Genomic DNA, 26,324 nt, shown 5'->3' with positions numbered 1-26,324 from the left:
CACATAACAATTCATTATTATACAATGTCAACTGCACCACTCTCCAACCAACTTTCGAATTCAGCAAGGACATCAACATCGGCCGCGTTTTTAGCTTTTATCTCTTGGTTCGTTCGCCTGAAGGAGACTGGAGGAGGGTAAGGCTGGTTGATCGTGTTGTTTTGTACACCAAATTGTGGCTGGGATCTACTAGGTTGGAGACATTGCGATGTAGCCTGAAGCTCCGCGCCAGAACGTGCGATTCCTGTGGCCCGAATATACGCCCCAGTCTTCTCTTTATCCTCACGGAGAGAAGGTTCCACTGCCTGTTGAGGCTCCGGCAGGATGTCAAAGTAAGATTCATCAAAGAAGAAGTCATCAGAGGGCTGTTGCTGGGAGACCTTGGATAGTGATTGGATGCCAACCTCAACACTGGAGGATCCTGCAAGAAAGAGCGAATGGGAATTTGTGGACTGGACAGGAATATCGCCCTCCTAGAATAATTGGAGTCAGTTGACGAAGAGCATTTTTAACGCTTTACCTTTGCAGCCAGTAGGGCAGAGGGGGAACCGAAGAGCTTGTAAGATTTGAAGCGTTTCGTACGACGGTCGTCGTTCGCTGATTCCTGTCTCGGGGAGTAAGGCCTGTATGACGCGTTATTGCCCTTCAGACGCTTCCGAGGGGGCGAGCTATCGGGAGGTAGAGGGTCGCATGCCCGTTTGCGAGTGGGAGAGGGAGTCAGGGAGAAAGCATCCATCGCGGTGTCGTTAAAATCGTCATCTCGAACTAGCGCACCATTCTCTGAGCTCGAGTGATCCTTCGAGCGAACATCCTTTCCTTCGCACAGAAGCTCATAAATATTCGCAAGGTCGTCATCTGATTGTGAGTCACTAAGTATGTCCTTAGAGGAGGGCGGTGACTGTGAGCACTTCAAGGTGACGAGCTCGATATCAAAGTTTGGGGCTGGTTTTCGTTTCCTTGACGAAAGTGCTGAGGCATCTTGTTTCAGCCGTTGACCTTCAGAGAGCCTGAACTTTCCATTGGCATCAGCACCTGTATGAAGCGAGTCGCGTTGCTCAAGAACTAGATCACGTTTGGTTGTCTTTTGTCGCTTGGGAATTGGGACGTCGCCAAGCGGAGCGGTAACTCGACTGTTGGGCCCAGTAGATGACAGGTCGATGGAGGAGTTGTGAGCTTTCTTTGAACTCAGCAGATGGCCGGGCTTTGTGTTCTTTATTGGGACGCGAGAAGGTTCTGTGAGCCCGTCACGGCAACTATCGCGCACTTCTCGTCAGCAGGAAACCGCCTAGTCAAAAAAAAAACTCACCAAAAGTGACGGCAAGCAGATTTATCCTTGCAGGTGTGATTACAGCTGTGATTTTATGTCGGTATTAAGCAACCAGATAACAATAGAAACGACTCACTTATATTTCCCGTCTGAGCGTTTTTTAGGCTGTGCGTCGTCCTGCACGGGCGTATTGGCTGTACTCAGACCATCCCCCTTCACTGTAGGACGCGAGACAGATTTCATTGTCTTCTCTTTGTGAGGGTTGATACTCTTTTGTGCTGATGTGTTGCTTTGCAGCGGGCTACGGGGTCGAGTGAGATCCTTAATGGGGAGATTCAATTCGTCATCGTCATCAGGTCCCATATCCCAAAAGTCGGCAACATCTTCCAGCCCTTCCAAATCCATTTCCTTCGAGAAGTGAGTCCATGTAATGCGATCTGCATTTTGCTTACCAAAGAAGTCATCGGGCGAGTATTGAGCGTTGGATATCTGTTTGTGGGTAAGGAAGGCTTGAAGCTCTCAGTTACGGTAACCCCAGCGATCTTTTCCTAATTGTATGAATTAGCCAATATGCTCGCGATATTAGTACTCCCTGCTGACTGAAGAGATCGAGACGTTGATGGTCTGACTCGGTCTGGTAAGCTGCGCGTTGATTACGAAGGATTTCCCTTCCCTCAGTACCTTCGTCCTAAGGCATTGATTTTAGTGACACTCCACATTGATAGTATAAAACGCACGAGATACGGCGAAAGTCAATGAACACGAAATCGGAGGTAATGGTGAGAAGAGTTGTCATATCGAATCCACCCCTCTTATGTTTCTTGGACCCCATAGAGGCTCTCTTGTCCAAGAGGAGGCCACATTCAACGGAGAGTTCGATATCTACTGGACATTTCCCATCGCTAGGCGAAACCTTCACTTCCGTCAAGGTGAGGAAGTAACTCGGTAGCTCGTTAGCAGCCAACAAAACTTCAGAACCAAAGGGGGATCTGCGATTGAGGAGCTAGCTGGAAGTTAGCTTGTTATAGTATCGCCCAGTTACGAGGTTTCACCTCTTCGAGTCTCGATGGGCTGGTGCTTCGTAACTTGGGAATTGAGGTTATGTGATTCTCGGCCAATATCTACTTATGCTGGTGCTTGTAGTCCGATTAAGATGAGTTGTTTCAGATCTCTACCTTGATTCTGCAGGACCGATGTGAGTAGAGCACATGGAAAGGCAATTCACTGACGATTTTTCGCCGATATATTCTAATTGTTTCAGGACAATCGGTCTATCTTCCCATGCCTTGGCACGAAGACAACGCACTCTAGACGATTCTTTTCAGCCATCTAAAGATGCCAGCCACAGCAAACGTACAATTCCAGTCCGTGCTTCACTTGCGCTCCGTTCTTCTTTATGATGGCAACTTCCGCAACCGCTGGGATGTTCAGGTCGAGGAATTAATGCAACTTTAGAGAGGAAACTTTACCTAAGGCAATCCGGCTAACATGACGAAAAACCGATAATGCCTCAAGGCATGGTTGACTCTCCCCGTTTCTGTATTCGGCACTATTTAAGGGTAGACCGCCTAAAACCGCCTTCAAGGACGTCATTTGAAGCACAGGCAGGTGTGAATACAACAGCTACCTGCATAAGCAAGAACACTTTGTCACTCGTGCCTTGAATTTTTTTGACTGCGAACCGAATATCATTATGGCGCCTGATTTTCTCATATACCTAAAAATGGTGGACCTCAGCAATGACATTCATGCTTCACATTCCTTACCTGTTTTTCACCACTTCGTAATTTGAGGTCGGATAATCTGTATAAAACAGTTCGTGCCGCGAGGTCAAACTAGCTGTTAAAACTTACTCCTCCGAGGTGGATATCATCTCAAGCTGTCACCATGATTCCATTAGATCATCGCTGAAGAATGCCCATTAGCTTACAATATCGCGCAAAGATGCAGTTGGAGAGAGGTCCAAGATTGCCTTCATCTATTCATGATCAGGAATGTGCCGTTAAATGGTGCGAAAATCTCACCGTCCCACGACGAATGTAGAACTTCGTAGGCTGTCAGATTGTATGCCACACACAGCAGAGAAAACACTTCACCTTGCTCATAATATCGCCAAATTCAGTAGAACTCAGCTCTCCATTGCGCGCTGAATAAGTGACCAACTCGGTTTCCCGTAGCTGCTCGATACTGTCCATCACAATGCTGTCCACCTTGTCCTGCCAAGACTGGCGGTCGTCTTTTCCGATATTATAGTGCTGTGGATTCTTTTGTATTCGGCGATAGAGGAATGAGCGGAGAAGCCATTCCTGTGCTGTCTTGACGTCGGAAATAGTTCCCAGACCAATTTCAGAGTTTAGGTGCTCGGTCAAATTTGTGTGCAGACTACTCTCCAGAGGTGTGGTACCCTGAACGAGATCGCGATATTTCCTCTCGAGTTCAGTTTCACATAAAATGATAGCAACTCCTTCAGTATCTGAGTGCAGGACGAGAAACGTCAACAAAAAAAAAGTGCAGAATGCAAAAATAGGTACCAAATTGTGGGCGACCCTATCATCACAACATCAGAATCAACTGATAAATAGGTCGTAAATTGAGTGCGCACCGCTCGTCCCATCATCTGCATAACATCGAGATCCGAGTACTCTTTGGATTCGCCGTTTTGATATAGTTTAACGCCCTTTATGACGACCAGATGGGCAGCTGAAAGTAGGATCAGTGTGGCCGAAGACTACCGACGGATGATACCTTACGCAAGTTGACTCCGACCGCTAAAGTCTTTGCGTGATATTAGTAACACTCAATAGAGGAGAGAACAGATCCCAGTATTCACCGACGTAGCCAGAAGAACTCGTAATACTTTACGCAGATACAGGTCTTCGATGGTCTTCCTGTCGTCGATAGTGAGTCCAGCATGATGCACGCCGATTCCCAAAGCAGCCAGAGCTACAAGTGATGAGTACCAGTAACAATATTTCCTACCGTGCAGTGCTCACGAGCGAGATCTTTGTCATGGAAAGTCTGGTCAATCCTAACCATTCATGAATATCTTGTCTTGTTTAATGTCTTATCGCTCACTGCAAAGGCATGCTCCACGGGAGCAGCCGTTTCGCCTTCATGGTTTCTTCATATTCTTTAGCCAATTGCCTGGCGGTTGTGATGGTCCCTACAGAATGCCTGATAGTAGTAGATGTGACTAGTAATCACGATGTCGTACCTTTTCTCGTCGGACAGAACACGAGAATTGGTTTGTCAACGGCGTGTTGTTGTAAAACGGTGAATAGGCGGGTATCAAGAGTATGCGCATATGCAAAGTCATTCTGACCTTTCGGCTTGACCACGCCATAAACAAACCGAGTGAGTTTACAGGACCGATATTCGTCACCAAACTGTATTGTTCATTAGCATGAACTATGCACAAAACCAGACGAGCCTTGATTTGATTACCTGAAATATTTGACCGGGATCATCACTAGACGCATGATTACTCCCAATCCAGCTTGCAACATCTTCGATGTTCGGGACTGTTGCCGATACAAGAAGGAATCTAACATCGAATCCTCTTGCCTTCATACGAGAGACAACGACTTCTAGGGTGCTGCCGCGAGATTCGTTGAGGATGTGAACCTGACCAGCCCTTGAATGTTTTCTAGCGGGGAAATCTCGACAACAGACTCACCTCGTCCACAAGAAAAAGTTTGATCTGAGATAATATACGACTATGATCATCCCTGAAATGAGTGTGAGCGTATGCTACTGTCACAACAAAAATGTTTTACCAGTTTCTTGTGAGACTATCCCACTTCTCGGCCTGAGATATTGTAAGCAGTGTTTTCAAAACATGAGCAGACTGGAAACGTGCTGTAGTAACACTTTTGTAGATGAAGTTACACATCAGAATCATCAAACAATACGATGGCTAGACTTACATGATTCTAGCGTTCTTGGCGTCACCCCACACGCCCTTGCCGAAGACTACAGTGTCGCCCGTGAGCTCACAACCTAACTCTTAGAACGCGTCATATCTGAACTACAATACGTTACATACTGGGTATCCCAAGACTGCCAAATTTGGCGGTCCATTCCTTGTATTTTTCCGTACAGAGGGCCTGTATTAACCTGTAAAACGGCTTCAAGTGGGTGCAAGAGTAACACAACTTTACCTTAGTTGGGGCGACATAGACGCATTTAGTGGCTTCGTTTGTGCTCGAAGGATCGGTGACCATGCGGATAATGCTCAATTCAAAAATAACAGTCTTGCCACTTCCAGTGGGCGCTACACACTAGCTAAGCCCGAAGTACGTCGAGAAGAGTGACCACACCTACCGCTAATAACCTGCATGCCTGTTTAGAGACATCTCAAGTGATAAGAATAACGCACCATATTCTCATTCGAGTGAAGTACCTAAGAAAAATCAAGTCTGAAGAAATCTGAATGAAGCTTCATAAATCTTACTGCATCAAAGCAGGTCGACTGAATAGCGTTGAAAACACCAAACTTGAAGATGCTGCGAAACATATCCGCTGTCCCACCAAGTTAAGGTTAGAGACTAGTAGTAGGCAACGGTGAATATTCCTACGAAGTTCGGAAACAGGGCGCAACCGCACTGGTTGGGGTTTCTGTTGCGTATGACCACCAGGCCTATCATTACACAAGGTGCCGTAATTAGACTCGAAATTGTTTGTAATTTTATTGGAGTTTCCATAGTGAGTTTCTCCAGAGTACTGGTATGGGTGGTCTAAGATGGATCCATGTTGATTATAACAAAGGACGACGATGCACATGGAAAGACTGACGAATTCTCTGTGGAACATCATGGTGGGCCTGATTCTGGGTCTGCACAACAGTATAATTGACAGGGCTTGGTGTGTATTCGGGAGTAACGCTTCCATAGTCTTCCCAATAAGGTTGTGCAGCACCTGAGTAAAATGCATGGCTGGTTGACGGATGACTTGCAAAGGCTCGAGCACGGTTGTTGATGCGTTCCGGTGGAGACGGAGAAGAGTCTAAAAAATATAATATCCTCGAAGAATATTTGCGCGCATATACCCACCAAATTCGTCCCCAGACCTAGCAAAATCATCGTAATAGTGTTGGTGTTGTCTGCGGTGTAGTACGACGTCAGCGTAAGTATCAAGGGAATTTATGGCGTACTGTGGAGGAAGCATCCCCGATGCCTGGTGTATCAGAGGCCACCTGCGAAATTGTTGCATTAAGCCGATAGTACTAGTGATATCAATGTTGATGGATACGATGCAAGAGAGCAACGCGTGACATGTCACGAACGCGACTGCACGTGTGGACAGAAATCAAATCTTGTCACGTCTGTCACACAACACTCTTTCTCGAATCTCGATCAACGTTGTACTTATCTCATAGACGTGTTTCTAGAACTCATTCTCTGTTCAATACCCTTTTTTTCTCAATGGCTGATCGCCAACTTGCCAACAAGATTGAGGAGTATATCGAAAAGTTAGCCGTAATGTTTCTTCTGTTACGATACGCTCATGTGGCTAATTTTGACATACAGGATCCACTATTCTGATCGCTACTCTGATGACTTTTATGAATACCGTCACGTCATCCTACCGAAACCGTTACTCAAACTTGTTCCGAAAGAGTTCTTTGACGACAAAGTAGGCACTCTTCGTCTACTATCGGAAGCGGAGTGGAGAGGGATCGGCATTACTCAGAGCCTCGGCTGGGAGCACTATGAAGTACATGGCAAGTAGTCATTTCAAATGAAGTCAAGGATGCCATTCCCTGACAAGAAGTAATTAGCCCCAGAGCCACATGTCCTTCTTTTCCGTCGTGCGAAGAACTACGGACTCCCCACGCAGCCGCAACCTGCTCCAGCTGCGAGACAAGCCAATGCGAGGAAAAAGTAGCATGCTGTTCTTGGCTCCGGCATTTCGTTCTTTCGCTTGTCTTGCATCGCTTTCTTTGCAGTTTCTTCAGTATTATCCAGTGCGTTTCCGATACATTGTATCCGTTGTTTGCGGTGGCATTTCCGGGCTTATGTCCGTTATGGTGCTTCCTCTTAAACCATCAAGTAGTCTCACTTAGCACGATATTCAGGTTTATCAGTGAGGCTATGAACGTGCTTATACTGTGGTATGCGGCACTTCAGAGCTCTCTATTACCTTGTGCAATTCATCATCAATCAACTTACTAGCGGGAAACCGAGGTTATCTAAAACTACATTGAGCGCCCCGGTGCTACTTTGGTGACTCGGTGAACTCGGCAGTCTCGTGAATGATAGGATTCCACATCCTTCTCGTGTTTAAACACTACAAAGATTTTCAAGAACCTTTTGATCCATGTCACTAGACTGGCGTTATCGTACCCAATGGTTGACGTGCGTGCAGCTTTGAGCTCTTTGTTTCGTTAAATGATCGGCTTGATAGGTGCGCTCCAGTATCTGCTAGTTCAGTCAGTGAACATTAATATTCAGGCATCTTTCGCTTGAAGTTTCGTTTCCGGATCCGCAGATTTTGGTAGGAGGTTCAGTTATCGCTGCGTTGCTTTTTATGCTGTTGATAGCGAGTCTGTGGATAAGGTAGGGAATGTCATGCTCCTATGTTCAACGAAACAAAACACTTTCGCAGATGCGGCGTAGGCGCACTGCGCTCGAATTCTGAATATACAAATTCATAAGTCACTTTGTGACCGTAACATGCGACTCTCGACGCGAAGTTGTCTATTACAATGCATACGCATCGACTCGAATGCGCTGGAGATATACACAGCAAGCCGTAACAAAAAAATGGATGTTGTCAAGAGGTGTGTAAATTTGCAATATATGACACAGTACCCCGCCGCAAATACTAGCCCCCCGTCACAGTGGCCCAGGAGATATTTCCCTTTATTTCTCAATGGAATTACAAAATTGATTATACATTGGTAGCATCTCTACATAACAAGACTGCTGAGGTTTACCACTCGGCGATGCGGCTGTAACATTACAGCTGAAGCGAACATGTTGAGCACTACGAGTCTGGGGTCATCTATTTCAGGAAAACTAGACTGAAAACGAGAAAATCACACAGCGTGTCACTGCGGCGTATGGAAACTTCTGTATGTATTTCCGCACGCTCTCAGGCTGAGCGCTGAGCTCTCGTATACCCCAACCCGTCCCGGCGTACTATCACTAATGCAGTCTCTTCCCGGTCAGATGTCTACCAGCTTTCGTCAAGTACTATACACAATAAAACTTGAATGCAAGCCAACTATAAACCGTTCAGCAATTTTCTCAAAATGCATACAGCCTGCACTCTCGTACCCTGTTATCATTCGAACCTTACTCGGTTCCGAAGAACAACCCTGAGTAAACACAATCTGGACACCGGCATTCGTGACACAATGGGAAGACCATCCTAAAAGGCCTGGTCCATTCTAAAATGACATTGTCAAATCGACTCGTAAATTACTCACGCGGACCCCGGTGAGGTCTAACTAAGCCTTTCCCGAGTTCTGACTTGGCCACTACCCGCGAGACGTTTTAGTACGCCAGTCTGAATTTTGCCGCAGAGTATCCTCGTAATCCTCGCTGTATATAGCTAGTACACCAGCTAAACCTTCCATGTGACATTCCTAAACCTTTTATTCATAGTCTACCAGGCGTCTGTTTTACTCAGGCAAACTTTGAGTAGTTTAAGTGATTTTACATGCAGAACTCTTGATACTAATGAGACTTATTATATTGGAATATTCAAAAGACTTGGGGGGAAAATGGAGCCTGCATGGAAAGGTTTACTAGGAAATGGTGTAGCCACGGCCCACCAACGCGTAGCTAGTGGTCAAATCAGGAAAGGTGGTCCGCCGTAAGAGAGAACGGCCGACATTTAGATTTGACCAGGCCTATCAAATAATTAAATATTGTGTTCGTAAGTTGGACTGCAGTGTGGCACGTTGATCCATCCATTGCAGTACTAGTGAGTGGGACAATTATGTAACGCCAAAACCAGGCAGGTGGACAAGAGATAACGGGTCCTGGATAGCCCGGCCGGAGGGCTGTGATGAATTATCACGGAAAGAGCATAGTAGATAGTCTTTCTTACAAGTTACCTTATTTTAAAAATGATGGAAAGGAGACCCGCAATCTCGAGATGATAAAAAGAATTCTACTTAAACTCAATGTCTAAAACTTCAGGCTTCGAGGGCGATTGTAGGTCACGTGATGTCTGCCTCGGATGCAGAGAAAGGGACACTAGATATTCATTCTCCTCAACTCGCCAATTTCGTCAAGCACGAGAAGAACGCAGTAGACATCGAGGTATTCGACGTGCAGTCTCTTGAGAAAGATGTGCCTGTTACTCCCCAAGATGTCGCTAAGCCGCCGCCAGCCCCTGCGAAATCAGCAAAGAAGAGTACGCCCTTGTGGGTCCTCTGGGTCCTCTGGTACAATGCGTATAGGTATGGTATTATACAACAACACATGTGGTCCAATACTCACCCTCCTGATTCATTAAGGCGTTTTTTCACCGTCGTGTTCGTAGTCAATTTCGTTGGAATTGGCTTTGCGATTGCTGGAAAATGGCCATACGCTGCAAGATATCCTGGTGCTTTGGTCCTCGGTAATTTGAACGTTGCAATTCTTGTGCGTAACGAGATATTCGGCCATTGCTTGTATTTGTTCGTCAACACCTTCTTCGCCAAGGTCTGTCCCATGCATGTTTAATATTTCAATCGGTGTTGATGTGTTTTCTGTTATAGTGGACTCCTCTATGGTTCCGCCTTGCGTGTACCTCCACTTTGCAGGTCACTTTGAACTCCAAATGGCGATTTCAGGGAGCTGACGTTTCTTTACAGCATCTCGGTGGTATCCACAGCGGATGTGCAATCTCCGGCGTAGCTTGGATAGTCCTCATGGTCGTGCATCAATCCAAGACGAAGCATATGTTTAACGACTCTCTATACTTGCCTTCGGGGTGATCACCTCAGTCATGCTGTTCATCACCCTCTGCGCTGGTCTTCCGTGGGTGCGTAACACGCACCACAAGTGAGCATTCTTTTCGGTCGTTCATCGCAGCCTTTTGACGTCGGCACCCAGCGTATTCGAGCTGAATCATCGTTTCTTCGGATAGACTTCCTTGTGCATGACCTGTAGGTTCAACCATAATGTAGATAAGCTCACGACCGTACTAATTTTTGAAGGGGTATACGCCATCCTGACCAATGCCTATGACACTGCAGACGGGAAGTTCGACCACGTCGGAAGATACGTCGTCCAACAGCAGGCTTTCTGGTACACGGTCGGAATGTCTATCTTGTAAGTATTGCTTTGCCTGGCTTCTCAATTGGATTGGTGACAGCTGTTCCGGCATTGTTCTGCCTTGGATTTGCACGCGACACGTCGAGGTCGAGGTCGAACTTCCCTCTCCGAAAGTCGCTGTTCTCCGCTTCGAGCGTGGTATGCAACAGGGTCTGCTTGCTCGCATCAGTCGCTCGGCTGTCAAGGAATATCACGCTTTCGGTATCATCTCGTAAGTCTTCAGTGTCGTCGCTATGCAATACTGCTGACTCTTTGCAGCGAGGGTACCCATGAAAAGCACCACTACCTTATCTGCGGCGTGCAAGGCGATTTCACTAAGGGACTGGTCAACGACCCGCCTAAAAAAATTTGGACTCGCGAGCTGAAGGTAAAACGACCAAAGTGATTTTCCGATTAGATTGCCTATTTTTTTCCAGTTTGCTGGTGTCTCCAACACGTCGACGCTTTACAAGCGTGGAATCCGAATCTGCACTGGAACTGGTCTTGGTGCTGCCCTTTCTACTTGCATTCAATCTCCCTATTGGTACCCAATTTGGATCGGTGCGACAATCTGAACCCGAGGCTTATGCATATCATTGACGCGTCTGCTAGGCTCCGATCAAGAGAAGACATTTGGCCCAACTATCAGTGGTCTCATTCACAGGCACATAGGTCCAGAGCGTCTCCTCCTTTGGGACTCGAAAGTCCGTGGGGGTCGTCCACCCACCATGAAGATCTTGAAGGAGGTATACGACCAATGGCAGGCGGAGGTTGTCTTCATCACTTCCAACTACGTGGGTAACTTTGAGATCCAACATGGTTGCAAGGAAGCTGGGATTCCTGCATTCGGAACACTTTGGGACTTTGTGAGTGACCCCAGACTTTTGTTGCTGATGGAGCTGAGGAGAATGTGCTTTTTCAGTAAATTTTGTGTCTGGATGTGTCGGACGCCAGACCTCACTCGAATTTTTTGTCTCAATAGGTACGCTTTCTTTTTTTTTCAAATTGATACACTATCCTCAATCGGATATCTTGGCTTGCTATTTTTGCGCACCTTCTTTGTTTCACATAATACTGATGGACTGAAGGAGTTGCAATCTATCATCGAGCCCACAAGTCGTATTGATGTCATAGTCATGAGCAGTATCTTTGCGCTGTTGATGCATATGTTCATGTATATAGGCGATTCTAATGCAATGTATTTGACATTGGCTGATGAGTGGATTCGAGGGTATTCGGCCCCATTTGAAGAGGAGTAACAAAAGGAGACTCAATGCAAACTCCTTCGCCAGTGTAAGTAAGAAGGAGGAAAGTGTTGCCAAGGGTGTGCGGGTGCACCCAGGTGTGAACGTGAACGTCCCTAATACTCTTGTCAACATGCATTTCAACTGAGTCGTGCGTTCCAATGCTACATGTATACGTACAATGTTTGCAGCGTGTGAAATTTGTTTTGTTCTAATAGGAAAGGACACCATCGACACTACATTCGCTAAACACATTCATTTTCGAGTGTGCATGCGGGACTTGTAATACATGATCGTCATTGAGGAGATGTCTCCCTTTATTCAGAATATCTAGACAATTCGTCAGGGTGGCCCGTACGTACGCCCTGGTAAGGTTGCAGAATGGCTGAATCCGTGCCAAACATGCTTCAATGGCTCAAAGGGCATCAGGGAAACGTAATTCACTACAGAGTGCTCCAGACCGTTCTGTGGCATTCTGTAGCACAATCCAACCCACCGATGAAGGACAACATTCACACCTGAGAAACCTCCCGTAATGTTAGAATCATCATGTGAAGCACCGTGAAGCAGGAAATACACATTAATACATGACAACAAAGTAAAAGAGTAACATCGACGACATCTAAAGCTTGGCGAGGGGCAGGTCTCCCCATTCCACCAAAGGCTCCGGAAGCTCTGTAACTTCAAGGGCTGATTTAAAGTCTTTAACATTTTCAACGAAAGTCACCCCTTCGGTCCGAATGTGTTGTACTTCATCATCATCTGGGTACTGCACCATCAACCCGGGGATTTTCTTCATCAACTCCTGATGATTGTCGAACCCGCTGAGTGCGTCTTGCCAGTATTTTGCAAACTGCGTCGCAAAGGGATTCTCGTCAGCCATTTCCTCTTTCCACCCTGAAGGGTCGGCGAGTGTGGTTTCAGTTCTGACCAAAGCTTCGAAGGCCTTGGTGGCTGTAGCGCTGATTCGCGGCGGCCGTGGCTTTCGGGACTGTAATTGGACGGAGAGTTTAGACCTTTTAACACCCAAGGGATGAACGCGAGAGAGAAAGAGTTCTAGGACGTCGTGCTTGGTAATGTCTGTCAGCAGGTCCGAATCACTGTAGCCTATATCCTTATTAGGTGGAAACAACAGGAAACGAAAATGAATGAAACACACGTCTTAGGAAGTCCAGATACCCTGAATCGATGTGCTCCCAAAAAATCGCGCGCTCCTTCTTCAAGTCCTTGATGACTTCAGTCCACTTTTGCTGTAGGCCAGTTTTGAACTGCTCGAAATCAACAGGTTCCATATCTTCGATCTTACTCTTCATAGTGTCCAGGAATGCTTCCACTCTCTGCTCCAGGTATGCAGGATTCCGTTCGCTTTGCACCACCAATCGCAGCCCCAGAAGCGATGCTCCAGGGAGTCTCAGTTCTGAACAAAAGACAATATAACCAAGTTGTTCCTTTGTTCGAAGAGTGTCGAAAGCTGGCTCCGACATCATATGTATGAGGAGCAAGGCAGTCGTACGCAAGCGGGCATCAGTAGAACTTCCAAGTTGAAGATAATAAGTCAGAGATGAATTGGGATCGTTGGGGTTGGGTATATGCGACTTCCAGATAAAATCGGAGCCTGCCAAAGTAAAGATTAATCGCACCCTCGCTGCATGACGAACTGAACATGCCTTCTGGCAGGATGAGCGCGCGTTGAGCGGTCTCGTCCACTGATATTGGGGAAGTGTTTAGAATGTTCTCCGCCATCTCTGATAAACCAACGGCTTCCTAAACTCATGTTTGATTACGATCACCTCGTTTGCCAGCGAGAAAAAATGCGTACGTCTTTGTGCATGTTGCCGGTTACTAACATCTCGATGCTCAGGCGCGCTAGAAAGTCGTCGATGTGTCTCTGCAACTCGTCCTCTGTGACGCCTGTCATAGTTGTGGTGTTAAATTAGTCCATTTCAAAAACATCGATGCTATAGCTACTCACTAGAGATCTCCTGCAGCTTGTCTGCAATAGTCCAAGTGTTATGAGTGAGCATGTATTGTGTATAATAGTCCGATAATCGGTAACCCTGATCCATGAAGAAATTTTCCCAATCGCGCTTAACCTAGTTGACCATAGTAAGCCCACTTGCATCGGAGAAACATGACACGAAGCAATAACCTTTTCTTTGATGACTGCTAATCTGTCCTCGCGGACTTGTAAATTTCTTACAGTCTCCAAAACGCGGCGAGCAAGGACAGGCAACTTTTCATTGTAACCATCTAGAGTGATCATCAGCCCAAGGTGATGTGAACCACTGTGAAAGACAAGTCCGGCAAGTTCTGCGTCATATGCAAATTCCTGTAGCGAATCATTTACAAGATCGGCAAAAAGCCTGGATCAAAACTATCGTCAGATCAAACAGGTGGGTTGCAAAGCAGCTCACCGTGTCATAGTGTCGGCGCACGGAGATGAGCCTGCAACCGGACTACATTGATAATTAGTCCACAGCCCCCAGAATTCTGGTGATGTAAAGTACATACCTACGAAGTTCTAGTACGAGCGATGCCTTTGGAAGCCAGAATTGGTCATCTTTCTTGTGCCACACGGACCCCATTGGCGTCTGTTTGATAAGTTGAGGTCGTTTAGCCGGCTGTAAGCGACCGATCGCGGTCAGAGTTGGGGACATCGGTATGCATAGTTTAGCATACCTCAAGGACGTCACGTTTCTCCACTTCTAAGTTGGTGGGTATGAATTCGTTCGGGCCTGGTAGGTACAGCTCCATGATATCATTGGGTCCTTCAGCCTAGTCACCGGTTTGTCAAATGAATACCGCAATGGAACCTGACTTGCCTGTTCAACGAATGATGGGTCCCACCGCTCTACTCTGTACCCCGTACCATACCATTTCTCGTGCTCCCAGTGTTCATTCTTTGAAATGCGCTCGAGTTCCTCTTTCTTCGCCATGAGTACTGCCCTACCCTTTGTGATACGCATCTCGTCCAATATTTCACGAACTTCTCGCTCTCCGTCCTCAGCATTCCATTCACATGGGATGACCGCCCCGCGCAGTAATAATTCAGGGGGAACGGGCTTGCCCAACCTCTCGGAAAGCGAAACCGCATAGCCCTCCGCATTCTCCTTCGTGGCAAATTGGAATCTCGTGCGCGCAATTTTGACAAGCTCCGATTGATACCACTTCGGGAATGCAGAGGACCGCAAGAGAGAAAGGTATTTGTATGTCGCAAGGGCCACCAATTGGTAGTTCTCGAAACCAAGCTTGGTCAAATGAATGGTGAATTTGAACATTTCGAAGCCTCGTGCGAGGGATTGAGGACCCGAGTTAAGTGACGTCGCCCACCCCTTGCTTTTGATGTACGAAAAAAGCGAACCAGGACCTTCGTGACCAGTAAAGTGTGAAATAAAATGTGCAGGCTTGTACTGCCAAAGCGGGGACTGCCATACTAGAGGAAATGAGATCTCGATAGCGTGGAAGGCCTTGACAGTCTGGACAGAAACTAATGTCTAATAAGCTATATCAATAAACCATATCACCAGCAATAAGACACGAACTTACTCCCATTTCGTTCGGGCCAAATGGATGATCAGGAATTACGGGCAATGGATCCTGCTCTCGGTTCTTGATAGGTGTAAACAAGGTCGAGACCATGTCAGCCAACGTGTCGAGTGGCTCTACAGTCGAGGTGACAAAGTATTCACTCGTAACAGAAACGGGAACGTACCTTTCCCAACAATACAAAGTCGCATTCTGCCTGCACAATATTCTCTATTCCACCACTCAACTAACCGTCTACGGGTCTCACGCCCGACGACACCACCGTCTGGTTCGTTCTCGCTGCTCGTAGATATATTGGACGGGACTGGTGATGGAATACGCGAAGGGAGCGGTGAGGACGCTAAACTCCCATTAGATGATACTGGCGATACTGGCGCACTGCCATCCATGGCGGTATGCGTCCCATTCTTTATCCCATTCCCGTTTAGCTTACTCGCCGCCTTGAATGTTCTCCCGGCAGCACTTAACGTCTCGCGATTGCCACTGCCAAACTTGCTCCACGGATGACCTTCCTTGGTAAGATGTTTGTTCAGCTGGAAAATGCGCCATGGATCTGCCTGATGGTTCTTAGAATGCTCCGAGTCGACTGCATTCATTTCCCGCGTGGTACATGAGGGCGCAAAGAGAGGGCAGTGGAAAAACGCGGAAAAACGCGCTAATGCTCCAGGGAGCGCCGAGGTAGCGACACGGAAAAAGTAGTTGGTGTTTGCCGGTGCTGTATAGGCATTAGAATGGCCGTTGTTCTTGGAAAGGTACTGAATTCAGAGCAAGTCAGTTAAATGTCGCTGGGTGGACCATGACACACACCTCGGAGTACTCGTTTTCTTTCGGAAATTGTTCAGTACCCTATAATAAATGTTGTTCAAGCCAGGACTTGTGACAAGAAAGACTCATACCATGAATAACAAGTGTTCGCAAAAGTGGGCAAGGCCGGGGATATCATCCTATGAAGCTTTCCGTTAGTAAGGGTTCCAATATTCATCACTCAGAACAGTAAAAGATACTAGAACTAGCATCCCTTCGCAACAATGTAGATACACCGTACGATGTCTTCAATCCTCGGAGAAACGCACTCACTGGGTCTGACAGGTGACCAACTGCGACATCTAAGCTTGCGGCAGCGATATCTGCTTTTGCATCTTGAATCAACAAGGCTAAGAGGCCATTGTCGAGCTTGATCAACCTGTACTCCCGCTCATCAAGTTGGGACTTCTCTATCGGTTTGGTGAAAAACGTGTAAACAGGGACATTCGCGTGGTTCTCAACTCTCTGCCAATCATGAGCAGCCATAGTGAGAGCGCGATGATTTTTGAATCGGAGACGGTGGGTTGTTTGTAATATGGAACGAAGGTGAGCTGAATAAATACCAAGATGAGCCATCAAGAGTGTCTATGGCACAACTATGGCATATTACCATATTACAGTAAACATTACTAATACCGGAAAACAAGAGAACCATCCCAGTCCGGGTCCCGGAAGCTTTACCGTGACCGGCCACGTCTTTTCAGCTTTTTGCGCTTGGTCGCAGATAACTCATTTCCTCTGGTACCGACATAGGATGTGTTCCAGTTTCAAATTGGTACAAAGAAAAGAACTCTGCGACTTGGAATTGTCCGAGGAGAAGGGATAGGGGCAGTGAGTCTTTTTGGCTGATAGTACCCTCTCGGTTTCATAACCTTGAGGGTACTGCTGCTGCTAATTAAAGAAACCTATGTATGCCAGCGCTCAGTTCACGTGGTACGTGGTTACTGGCACTCGGCGTACCCTGACTGCTAATTAAGTGGTTCGTATATATCATTATCATGATACTCTAGCTAGCAATTAACTGCTTGTAGAGTGAAAGCCATTGCGAGGGATGCAAAATGAACTCATCTAGTAACTATGAGTAACTAATCATAGTAAATCCTGCCACGCCTGCCAGTGACGAAATTGTATGTCGTACGACTTCCATGGCCAGTACGTCACGGTCATTGAAGATACGCTTGCCAGCTTCAAATGGTGGGGAGCACAAAGCCACGTAGGCCACTAAAACTGTGGATTAATAAATTCAGTAACTGAACAGATCTAACAGGTCGATTAAAAACTTAAAAAAACAGTTATCTCGAAGCTTTTTCGTAGATCTGCGGGGGGTATAAAACCATGTCGGGTTCGACACTCCCACAAGTTTAGAAATCATAGGCCTAGGACCTGAATTGATGGAAAATTTGAAACAATTATCTTGGGCTTATCTAGATATTGCTCACCCTTTCTTCCAGAAACATTCAATGGCACCGTCTTTCTTCAAGTGAAGCCATAGATAGCATCATTATGCTCTAATGCCGCATGCGTGCATGTGAGGTATTCAGAAGTCAAAATATGTTTTACCGAACACCAGAGCTCAGGCAACTGAAATGAATAATATATACCTAGTGATGTGCGATAGCCTGGGTTCGGCGGCACTCTCTGTAACTCCACACCAACACAAAATTGCCATGTGGAGACGAATTCCGCTGGCTTGTGGTACCGAAATTTCGCGCGGCCCGCGGGGAGAAGGCAGGCGGATTGCGTGCTCTAATATCGCAATATATGAGTGTTGTATGTCAGGCGGGCCACGGGTACTGGAATCCCTTACCATGGGGAAGGTCTGGTGGTATCTGCGAACGAAATCGAAGACCAACACTTGGAAATTCGGAATCATTGTGAGGAAGCCGTAGCCAGAGGAGAGATCGTACCAAAAGCACGGGAGTCATTCAGTTCTTCAAGCCACGAAGCCTGTCTCTGGGAGTGCCTCGGAGCACTCGAACATGAAACAACACCGCTTGGTCGTTTCACCTTTACTAAAGCAGGAAATCTCAAGACTTCAAGTCCCGTAGACAAAACCAATCAAAGGAATATGTTAGTATGCAGCAGTGCCGGGGTTTGTATTATGTAGTAAGAGAACTTGTTGCCGCAAGCTATCAAGGACAAGAGTCAGGCCGAGGATAATCTAGCATGCAAAATGAAGGTGGCCTAAGTTCAATGCTAGAGCGGCGATAGACACGAAGACGGAGGTCCGAAAGAATGCCCAGGATCATCATAGATAGATGGTTTGGCAGTGACCAACGGGATGACACCAAAAGTTTCGAACTCTCGGAACTCCCGCGAGGTCACGGACCCAGCCTCCTTATTCAGCCGAGAGCAGACCCTGGGCTATAATACGTCGCCCTCTCAACAACTTGACCCCAGATTCGAGCTATGTCTTGCTTGCAGTCTAGAAGAAGAGACCTAGGTACTAAGTAGTACGTCACTTATGAAGAGTCACGTGGCCAGGGTCACAGTACCATAAGCGCCGATCGCGCAGACCTACTACCGTACTATTACTAATACTTCACGCCGAACAGATTGTGCCGCATATCTTAATCTACAGTCCCCCACCATCCCCCACCTCCTTTCACTATCCTACTATCCAGATATAAGACTAGAGGGAAATTCGGCGAGGCCACGACGATAATATGCCCAGAACCCGGAGACTAGACTGAAAACGAGAACGCCACTAGCACTACACAGCCTATCACGGTGACTTCTGTGCGTACATATTTCCGCCCGCTCTCACGCTGAGCACAACCCTTTACGCGCACGCCGTGCTGTCGGTTGTCTACTATGCGCAATAAGTTATTATACTTAATGCAAGCCAACAATAAACCGTTCAGTAATTTTCTAAAAATATATACGGCCTGCGCTCTCGCAGTCTGTTATCATTCAGACCTTACTTGGGCCGATTCTGTGGCAAACAACTTCAAACCCTGAACGAACACAGCACGGACACCTCACCGGCACCGGTCGCAGCATTTGCAATGAAAAGATCTCAGACTCTACTCAACATGTTCGCTTCGGCTTCATATTGCAACACATCACCGAGTATGATGCGATCTGTTCATTGTGAATGCTGTGAGGATGTGCTAATGATTCGGTAATTACTAGTATATCTGCTAGTGCATTTGTCGGCAGCGGCATACAGAATTACTGGTTTCTCATTTGCTGGACGAGCTGTCGGTATCACTCTCAAATGCATTTTCATATCGTGAGGCGAAGAGGTACACTTCATTTCAACTCGTTAGTGCCGAATCCAGGCTGTGTCGATCTTCCTCAGTTATCAGCGATACAGACATGGTGCCACTGGCCCAGATCAGAATAATTGTGCCTCGAATGACTCTAGCATTTAGTACGTGTTCAATATCTCTAGCTAGACTCCCAGTCTCACTGGCACTGTGTCGTGAACTCTCGACAGCAACACTAACTGACTGAGGCAAGCGGCCCTAACAATCTACTAGTAAAGCAATTAATTTAATCAATTCACTCTCGGTTCGGACTATTACATTACGGTTTTATAACGGAAGAGCACAGATCCACAGGCTCGATTATCTTTCTCACAAGTTACCTTGGGAAAATCACGGAAAGGAGACCTGCGGTCTCGAGACGATAAAAGGACTGAAACCGAATATCTAATACTTCAGGCTCTACGCATAGCGGGTGGTTTCTCTTCGCAACGTGATGTCTGCTTTGGCTTACAGTGATGCAGAGAAAGGGACACTAGAAGTCCACTCTCCCCAGCTTACTCAGGATCCCACCAAGGACGAGAAGAACACAGTAGACATCGAGATATTCGCCGTGCAATCTCTTGAGAAAGACGTGCCGGCTATTCTTCCAGACGTCGCGAAGCCACCGCCAGCCCCTGCCAAATCAACAAAGAAGAGTACACCCTTGTGGGTTCTCTGGGTCATCTGGTACAATACTTACAGGTATGGTATTATACGACGACATATGTGGTCCAATACTCACCCTTCTGATTCATTAAGGCGTTTTTTCACCGTCGTGTTCGTAGTCAATTTCGTTGGAATTGGCTTTGCGATTGCTGGTAAATGGCCATACGCCGCAAGATATCCTGGTGCTTTGGTCCTCGGTAATTTGAACGTTGCAATTCTTGTGCGTAACGAGATATTCGGCCATTGCCTGTATTTGTTCGTCAACACCTTCTTCGCCAAGGTCTGTCCCATGCATTTTTAACATTTTCAATTGATGTTGATGTGTTTTCTGTTATAGTGGACTCCTCTATGGTTCCGCCTTGCATGTACCTCCACTTTGCAGGTCACTTTGAACTCCAAATGGCGATTTCAGGGAGCTGACGTTTCTTTACAGCATCTCGGTGGTATCCACAGCGGATGTGCAATCTCCGGCGTAGCTTGGATAGTCCTCATGGTCGTGCATCAATTCAAGACGAAGTATATGTTTAACGACTCTATACTTGCCTTTGGGGTGATCACCTCAGTCATGCTGTTCATCACCCTCTGCGCTGGTCTTCCGTGGGTGCGTAACACGCACCACAAGTGAGCATTCTTTTCGGTCGTTCACCGCAGCCTTTTGACGTCGGCACCCAGCGTATTCGAGCTGAATCATCGTTTCTTCGGATGGACTTCATTGTGCATGACCTGTAGGTTCAACCATAATGTAGATAAGCTCACGACCGTACTAATTTTTGAAGGGGTATACGCCATCCTGACCAATGCCTATGACACTGCAGACGGGAAGTTCGACCACGTCGGAAGATACGTCGTCCAACAGCAGGCTTTCTGGTACACGGTCGGAATGTCTATCTTGTAAGTACTGCTTTGCCTGGCTTCTCAATTGGATTGGTGACAGCTGTTCCAGCATTGTTCTGCCTTGGATTTGCACACGGCACGTCGAGGTCGATGTCGAACTTCCCTCTCCAAAAGTCGCTGTTCTCCGCTTCGAGCGTGGTATGCAACAGGGTCTGCTTGCTCGCATCAGTCGCTCGGCTATCAGGGAATATCACGCTTTCGGTATCATCTCGTGAGCCTTCAGTGTCGTCGCTATGCAATACTGCTGACTCTTTGCAGCGAGGGTACCCATGCAAAGCACCACTACCTTATCTGCGGCGTGCAAGGCGATTTCACTAAGGGACTGGTCAACGACCCGCCTAAAAAAATTTGGACTCGCGAGCTGAAGGTAAAACGACCAAAGTGATTTTCCGATTAGATTGCCTATTTTTTCCAGTTTGCTGGTGTCTCCAACACGTCGACGCTTTACAAGCGTGGAATCCGAATCTGCACTGGAACTGGTCTTGGTGCTGCCCTTTCTACTTGCATTCAATCTCCCTACTGGTACCTAATTTGGATCGGTGCGACAATCTGAACCTCAGGCATACGCATATCATTGACGCATCTGCTAGGCTCCGATCAAGAGAAGACATTTGGCCCAACTATCAGTGGTCTCATTCACAGGCACATAGGTCCAGAGCGTCTCCTCCTTTGGGACTCGAAAGTCCGTGGGGGTCGTCCACCCACCATGAAGATCTTGAAGGAGGTATACGACCAATGGCAGGCGGAGGTTGTCTTCATCACTTCCAACTACGTGGGTAACTTTGAGATCCAACATGGTTGCAAGGAAGCTGGGATTCCTGCATTCGGAACACTTTGGGACTTTGTGAGTGACCCCAGACTTTTGTTGCTGATGGAGCTGAGGAGAATGCGCTTTTTCAGTAATTTTCCATCTCGCATTAGGCGTGGGACGTGTCGGATGCCAGACCATCCACACGTTTCTCATCCTTGTGTATCCAATACAATGCCAAAGGTACCGGTTCCTGAACGCTTGGAAGGAACCGGCACCACACGTCCAGCTGAGCGACAAGCTTTTGTTCTTGCTCTTTGTTTACTTCATCACTGCAGCATACGGTCCACTCGTTCTCACCACACTCTCGCTCGCTCACATATTTTCGCCCACACTCCATTCCCAGGATTAATATAATTCATCACAACATTCATTTCGTTCTTTAATGCATTTTGTACACGAATACCCGCTCTTACCACTAGTAGCGTCGTATCTCAACATTCATAGACATTCAATCAACTGGCATGTCGAGCTCTCCCGCCCACTCGGCGGTAATCTCGCCAGCGTTTGAACCGAGCTAATCCTCAGTCTCAGCCCAACCACTGTTTGTCCGACCTCATTGAATGCACGTACGATACACGACGTTGGACTGCTCATTCTGCACCTCCGCGTATCAATTTTTTTTTCAGCTAACTCTCAAGTGGTACTTGCTGGCACAGATGGCTTGGTCAAACAGAATCAGTCCGCTCGCGGGGGAATGAATGCGTTGCGCAGATATAAATGGGTGTGTTTCAAACTTTAGCATCCCTACCCCCATTGTGCCAGAAACCATTGATTGGTAGCAAACATCCATACAACAATCGCATCTCATCATCAGAACATTAGGGTATGCTCGAGAACCTTTCCAGGATTTCCCATCCAATTCCAGCGACACTTTAGAATGTCTTGGGTTCCAAACGAACTCCACGAGGAGCAAGCTCAGTTATCGTGTGTGCGATGTTCCACGTGTCTCTGGCCTATGGGAAGAAATGGCAGTGTGAAGACGAACAAGAATATCAGTAAGGTAGACGTTGCCTGAGGCAGTCGGGTACTGTATTGCTGTGCAAACGACCGTGAAATGCTGGCAACCCGAGGGCTTGCAACCGCAATAGCATAGGTGCCTGATGATCGATGACCAGATGAGATTGGTCGAATCTTTAAGTTGGCTCACATAGATCTGTCATCCACGCCCTTATATGACACCGTCGTCTTTCTCTGCCAAAACCCTCCTTCCCTCAATATTCTACATTGTCTCGACAACGCCGGACACGTCGTCACCCTTGGACATAAGCAGGTTCATTAAATCATCTTCCGTCTTACAGTTTACTAAGTAGAATAAGCACTGTGATATTTGTCTGATGACTGGACGAAAGCAGGAAGCGGCGGAGGGCCTCGGGAGGTCAACTGGTCACGTTCTGGCGAATCAGCGTGAGGTTTCGAGGTGTGGAAGGTGTAGAGGCAGCGTCAGGCTTTATGAGGTTACAATTGGCTGGTGACACGGGAGGGCGCAGCTTTGGGGCTACATGTAGTGGGCAAAGGGAGACCGCTGGCAGGTCGGGCGTGGTGGGCAGCAGTAAACACGCAATAGCAAGACTGAAGCAGAAAGTGCCTTACCGAGCGGTGCTGAAGGTCTTGACCTCTGCTGTAAGTGATATGTTAGGTAACACACGTACATTGCTCTTGTCAACACAAAGTTTGGGAGCCGGAAGGGTTGGGTGAGCTAACATATGTCTTAAATGGCTTAGAAGCGAAAAATTAAGGTTCTCTAGCCCAATTACAAAATTGAAGGACTGACCTTTGACAAGTTTCAACACCAAATCCCCGACCGGCAATGGCTAGTACCAGTGGTTTTACAGCCGCACATTGCCGCACTAGGGGTCGGCGTTGCCCGCCGGATACCTTGCTGGTTGATACCTTTCCACCTGACTCGACTTCGCTCAATAACAGACTCCATGTGATACTATGCCTCATGGCTGAGCGCTCCGAGCCGTGAGTCATAGCATGACGATCGATAGTGCTAGTGATTATTTAGTATTGATGTTTCATATTGTTTATTGATAACTGATATTTATATGTTCGGACGCTCACGTGCATGTTTAGAACATATCACGTTCCATCGAGATATTAAAGTAGCTCCGCAGCTTATAAGAAGGTCACTCAGTCCATTCTACGTCGGAATCTGAAATTTTTACTCGCAGATGGGCCGTATATTGATGGAGCCTGCGGACATGGCCAAGACTTTTTGATTTTGGGCGTTGCAGATACGTTCTTTTGAATCATCGATTGCATTGTCGATAACAGCTACAAATCTGTTGGGTCAGATGAGGATAGGTGTAAATTTTTTGACCTTCCTCTGATCAAAATCAGCAACTTTGAGTGACAGGTTTGAAGCCGTACATGTTCCTCATATGTCCTACAATGCTATGGATCTATGTTGGAAGGTCCTATATCCAAGGACTTAAAATGTGAGCTAGGGTTATGAAGCGTTTGCAACTTTGACGAAACGATTAAATTAAGGTTCAGTGTGGAGACGGTCAACGAGTCTCGTTGATTATCAAAATCCTTCAAAGTTCAAACAAGATCTGATGGAATGTTCGAATTCGAGTACCCGGTGGTAGGTCTCATACCGTATTTGCATCCGAATAAAATACATCAAAGCTTGACAGATTTTGCAATGATATACATAGTTCAATTAACATCCCTTTTGCACGGCGCACACTCCTTACGCCCTCTGGCCATGCGTATTTCGGGTCGCCTATCGCAAAGAAGTCGTCGTTAGTGCGAGCCCCTGGTGCCGAGTTCTTTATTCGGTTCTCTTATAATTGAAAATTTCTAAGCCAAGTGCGTTTGCTTCTTTGTTCCCAACCACGCCCGCCGATCTTAACACTCTTGACGTTCGGGACATAAAATATGGGCTTCTTTTCCGACTTGTCCAACTTTTTCTACGATGCTAGAACTGTGTCTTGGGATGTCATCCTCACGCTCCTCAACCTCGTAGAAAGAAAGCGTCGCATCGGCAATGTCACCCCCGAGAGCTACCCAGGCTACGGAGGGCACTGGCCTGAGTTTAGGCCTCCCCAGGAGACCGACTCCCGCTGCTCCTGCCCCGGACTCAATGCGTTAGCCAACCATGGTTAGTGATTCTGCTCATCTTGGTAATCAGTCTTGGCATGACGGCATGAGAATGTAGGCATCATCTCGCGCACTGGCCGTGGCATATCATTTGTCGACCTTGATCGCCATGTCGCAGGAACCTACAACATCAGTTCTACCTTGTCCTCATTTGTCGCACATTATGCTGCTCGCATGCTTAAGAGAAGCTTCAGCAATGATACTCTTGATTTACAAGAACTCGACGTTCACAATGGTATCGAACACGACGCATCTCTCTTACGTGAGCGATTTGATGAGGTTGTTCTTCTCGGTCGAATAATTTGTCTTCAGGTCTTGATGCTGCTTTCGAACCAAACCAATCGACAAAGCACGTACCTTACATCGAGGAGCTACTTGCGGCAGCTTCCAGTAAGGACAAGGACGGCAACGATGTTGTTATAGTCCAGGATCTCTCCAAGTTGCTCGGCAAGCGTCGTGCAGTGTCGCGTGCAGTGAACAAGGAATTCACGCTTAAAACTTTCCACAGGTTATTTGGTTGCGCAAAGTATTTAATTTCATCATCCGTTTCCAAGCACAATCCTGACCGTCCCGTCAGTGCCTCGCTGTTACTTTCAACCATGGGAGGTCGCGTAGAGGACCTGCGCAGCTTTCTTCTTCATGAACAGCTTCCAGAGGGCTGGGAGTCGCGCGTTCGCCAATCTCACGGACTGACCTTGGTAAACTTCAACAAGCTTGCATTGAAGATCGAGTTCGGTGTGCGCGAGAAGGATTGGGCGCAAGTGGCACAGGAGGCTGCAGAACACCATGGCACTGTTTCTGTCTAAACTGACTCCAAAACGACTACTCGGATACTGATGCTCGCCTGAATGTTACGATGTGCTCTCACTTCTTGACTTATGCCACTTATGTATTACTGACGACGATCGATTACGACTTTTCATTACCTATTGTCTATTGGATATATTTTGTTATACTTACTCGTTTCACTCGTTCTTGATTGTGACACAAATTATGCGTTTCAATGAAACTGATGAAAGACCAGCCCTACTGCATGCTATCACATTCTCGAGAGTACCACAAACACTCGAGTGTACGTCCGGGCTACATACCACCAAATTGTAAAAGTATTCAAGAAGGAATCCAACTTGCCTTGTAGCTGTGTGCATTTACACTAGCTTGAAGCCTCGGGCAGGGAAGCCTATCTATGACTGGCTGCCGACGGCACATTGCAGTAGCCACCGTAAACAACAAGTACCATTTCCAAGTAGTACTGACCAGAGTGGATGGATGTGTAGTACGGCGAGCCTTGCTATATAGTAGGGCATGCATTTGAGCAATCTCACAGGTTAAAAGGTGGGGAAGATAGGTTGCTGATTGTAAGTCGTCGCAGAGCTCTGCGATGTATCGATTGATATTCCTATTTGGTTTATTGCGTCTGACTGTGAAATAGTTCCAACTTGTGCATATCATCGATGCATGGGTGGCTACATAGTCTGCAGA

General features: G+C 47.0%; 6 protein-coding genes across 6 annotated transcripts; 4 read left to right on the top strand and 2 right to left on the bottom strand.

Moving 5' to 3' along the window:
• Positions 1-17: 17 nt before the first annotated feature.
• On the bottom strand, positions 18-6,433 carry HD556DRAFT_1446994 (uncharacterized protein; the record flags this gene model as incomplete). Its single annotated transcript, XM_041307183.1, has 36 exons — positions 18-473; positions 521-1,253; positions 1,307-1,351; positions 1,404-1,675; positions 1,720-1,815; positions 1,868-1,955; positions 2,005-2,270; positions 2,443-2,449; positions 2,497-2,574; positions 2,625-2,685; positions 2,737-2,845; positions 2,895-2,984; positions 3,034-3,070; positions 3,121-3,146; positions 3,198-3,245; positions 3,292-3,312; positions 3,364-3,740; positions 3,799-3,814; positions 3,870-3,967; positions 4,018-4,042; positions 4,098-4,210; positions 4,261-4,295; positions 4,343-4,430; positions 4,482-4,653; positions 4,712-4,891; positions 4,944-4,995; positions 5,044-5,136; positions 5,194-5,266; positions 5,313-5,373; positions 5,428-5,540; positions 5,591-5,600; positions 5,646-5,669; positions 5,721-5,788; positions 5,845-6,003; positions 6,062-6,271; positions 6,319-6,433. The coding sequence occupies 36 exons, from the start codon at positions 6,431-6,433 to the stop codon at positions 18-20; spliced, it is 4,515 nt and encodes a 1,504-aa protein (XP_041156450.1).
• Positions 6,434-6,690: 257 nt separating this feature from the next.
• On the top strand, positions 6,691-7,153 carry HD556DRAFT_1433702 (cyclin-dependent kinase regulatory subunit; the record flags this gene model as incomplete). The annotated part of the gene is made up of 3 exons (XM_041305246.1): positions 6,691-6,737; positions 6,796-6,989; positions 7,047-7,153. The coding sequence occupies 3 exons, from the start codon at positions 6,691-6,693 to the stop codon at positions 7,151-7,153; spliced, it is 348 nt and encodes a 115-aa protein (XP_041156449.1).
• Positions 7,154-9,444: 2,291 nt separating this feature from the next.
• On the top strand, positions 9,445-11,910 carry HD556DRAFT_1433701 (uncharacterized protein; the record flags this gene model as incomplete). Its single annotated transcript, XM_041305245.1, has 11 exons — positions 9,445-9,680; positions 9,738-9,924; positions 9,981-10,025; positions 10,077-10,165; positions 10,318-10,337; positions 10,422-10,536; positions 10,580-10,750; positions 10,798-10,906; positions 10,956-11,079; positions 11,131-11,384; positions 11,749-11,910. The coding sequence occupies 11 exons, from the start codon at positions 9,445-9,447 to the stop codon at positions 11,908-11,910; spliced, it is 1,512 nt and encodes a 503-aa protein (XP_041156448.1).
• A 369-nt stretch (positions 11,911-12,279) lies between these two features.
• On the bottom strand, positions 12,280-16,704 carry HD556DRAFT_1397840 (Metalloenzyme, LuxS/M16 peptidase-like protein). The gene is made up of 15 exons (XM_041303740.1): positions 16,386-16,704; positions 16,205-16,252; positions 16,116-16,154; positions 15,475-16,063; positions 15,309-15,424; positions 14,585-15,256; positions 14,442-14,537; positions 14,274-14,383; positions 14,177-14,218; positions 13,912-14,125; positions 13,735-13,855; positions 13,582-13,673; positions 13,430-13,526; positions 12,922-13,377; positions 12,280-12,869 (listed from the first exon to the last, which is right to left on the bottom strand). Exons 1-15 carry the CDS (start codon positions 16,686-16,688, stop codon positions 12,385-12,387), a joined length of 3,480 nt encoding a protein of 1,159 aa, XP_041156447.1. The 5' UTR covers positions 16,689-16,704; the 3' UTR covers positions 12,280-12,384.
• Positions 16,705-19,817: 3,113 nt separating this feature from the next.
• HD556DRAFT_1493256 (uncharacterized protein) lies at positions 19,818-21,928 on the top strand (the record flags this gene model as incomplete). The annotated part of the gene is made up of 11 exons (XM_041308835.1): positions 19,818-20,029; positions 20,066-20,309; positions 20,367-20,411; positions 20,463-20,650; positions 20,702-20,754; positions 20,806-20,920; positions 20,964-21,134; positions 21,182-21,290; positions 21,339-21,462; positions 21,514-21,767; positions 21,845-21,928. The coding sequence occupies 11 exons, from the start codon at positions 19,818-19,820 to the stop codon at positions 21,926-21,928; spliced, it is 1,599 nt and encodes a 532-aa protein (XP_041156446.1).
• Positions 21,929-24,246: 2,318 nt separating this feature from the next.
• On the top strand, positions 24,247-25,800 carry HD556DRAFT_780699 (Chloroperoxidase). Its single transcript, XM_041311611.1, has 5 exons — positions 24,247-24,324; positions 24,398-24,843; positions 24,901-25,104; positions 25,155-25,368; positions 25,420-25,800. Exons 2-5 carry the CDS (start codon positions 24,621-24,623, stop codon positions 25,646-25,648), a joined length of 870 nt encoding a protein of 289 aa, XP_041156445.1. The 5' UTR covers positions 24,247-24,324; positions 24,398-24,620; the 3' UTR covers positions 25,649-25,800.
• The last annotated feature ends 524 nt before the right edge of the window (positions 25,801-26,324 follow it).

Source organism: Suillus plorans (assembly GCF_016647745.1).
Source record: "Suillus plorans strain S12 chromosome Unknown HD556scaffold_59, whole genome shotgun sequence".
Lineage (NCBI taxonomy): Eukaryota > Fungi > Basidiomycota > Agaricomycetes > Boletales > Suillaceae > Suillus > Suillus plorans.
This window is presented reverse-complemented; position numbering and strand designations above follow the sequence as displayed.

Bases quoted from the DNA above. Each gene is read 5' to 3' on its own strand.
- HD556DRAFT_1397840 (XM_041303740.1), bottom strand. From the start codon at position 16,688: ATGGCTCATCTTGGTATTTATTCAGCTCACCTTCGTTCCATATTACAA. The intron at 13,674-13,734 runs GTGAGTAGCTAT...CAACTATGACAG, and splicing joins CAAGCTGCAGGAGATCTCTA to GCGTCACAGAGGACGAGTTG. The intron at 12,870-12,921 runs GTGTGTTTCATT...ATAAGGATATAG, and splicing joins GTATCTGGACTTCCTAAGAC to GCTACAGTGATTCGGACCTG.
- HD556DRAFT_780699 (XM_041311611.1), top strand. From the start codon at position 24,621: ATGGGCTTCTTTTCCGACTTGTCCAACTTTTTCTACGATGCTAGAACT. The intron at 25,105-25,154 runs GTGAGCGATTTG...ATTTGTCTTCAG, and splicing joins ACACGACGCATCTCTCTTAC to GTCTTGATGCTGCTTTCGAA. The intron at 25,369-25,419 runs GTATTTAATTTC...CCGTCCCGTCAG, and splicing joins AGGTTATTTGGTTGCGCAAA to TGCCTCGCTGTTACTTTCAA.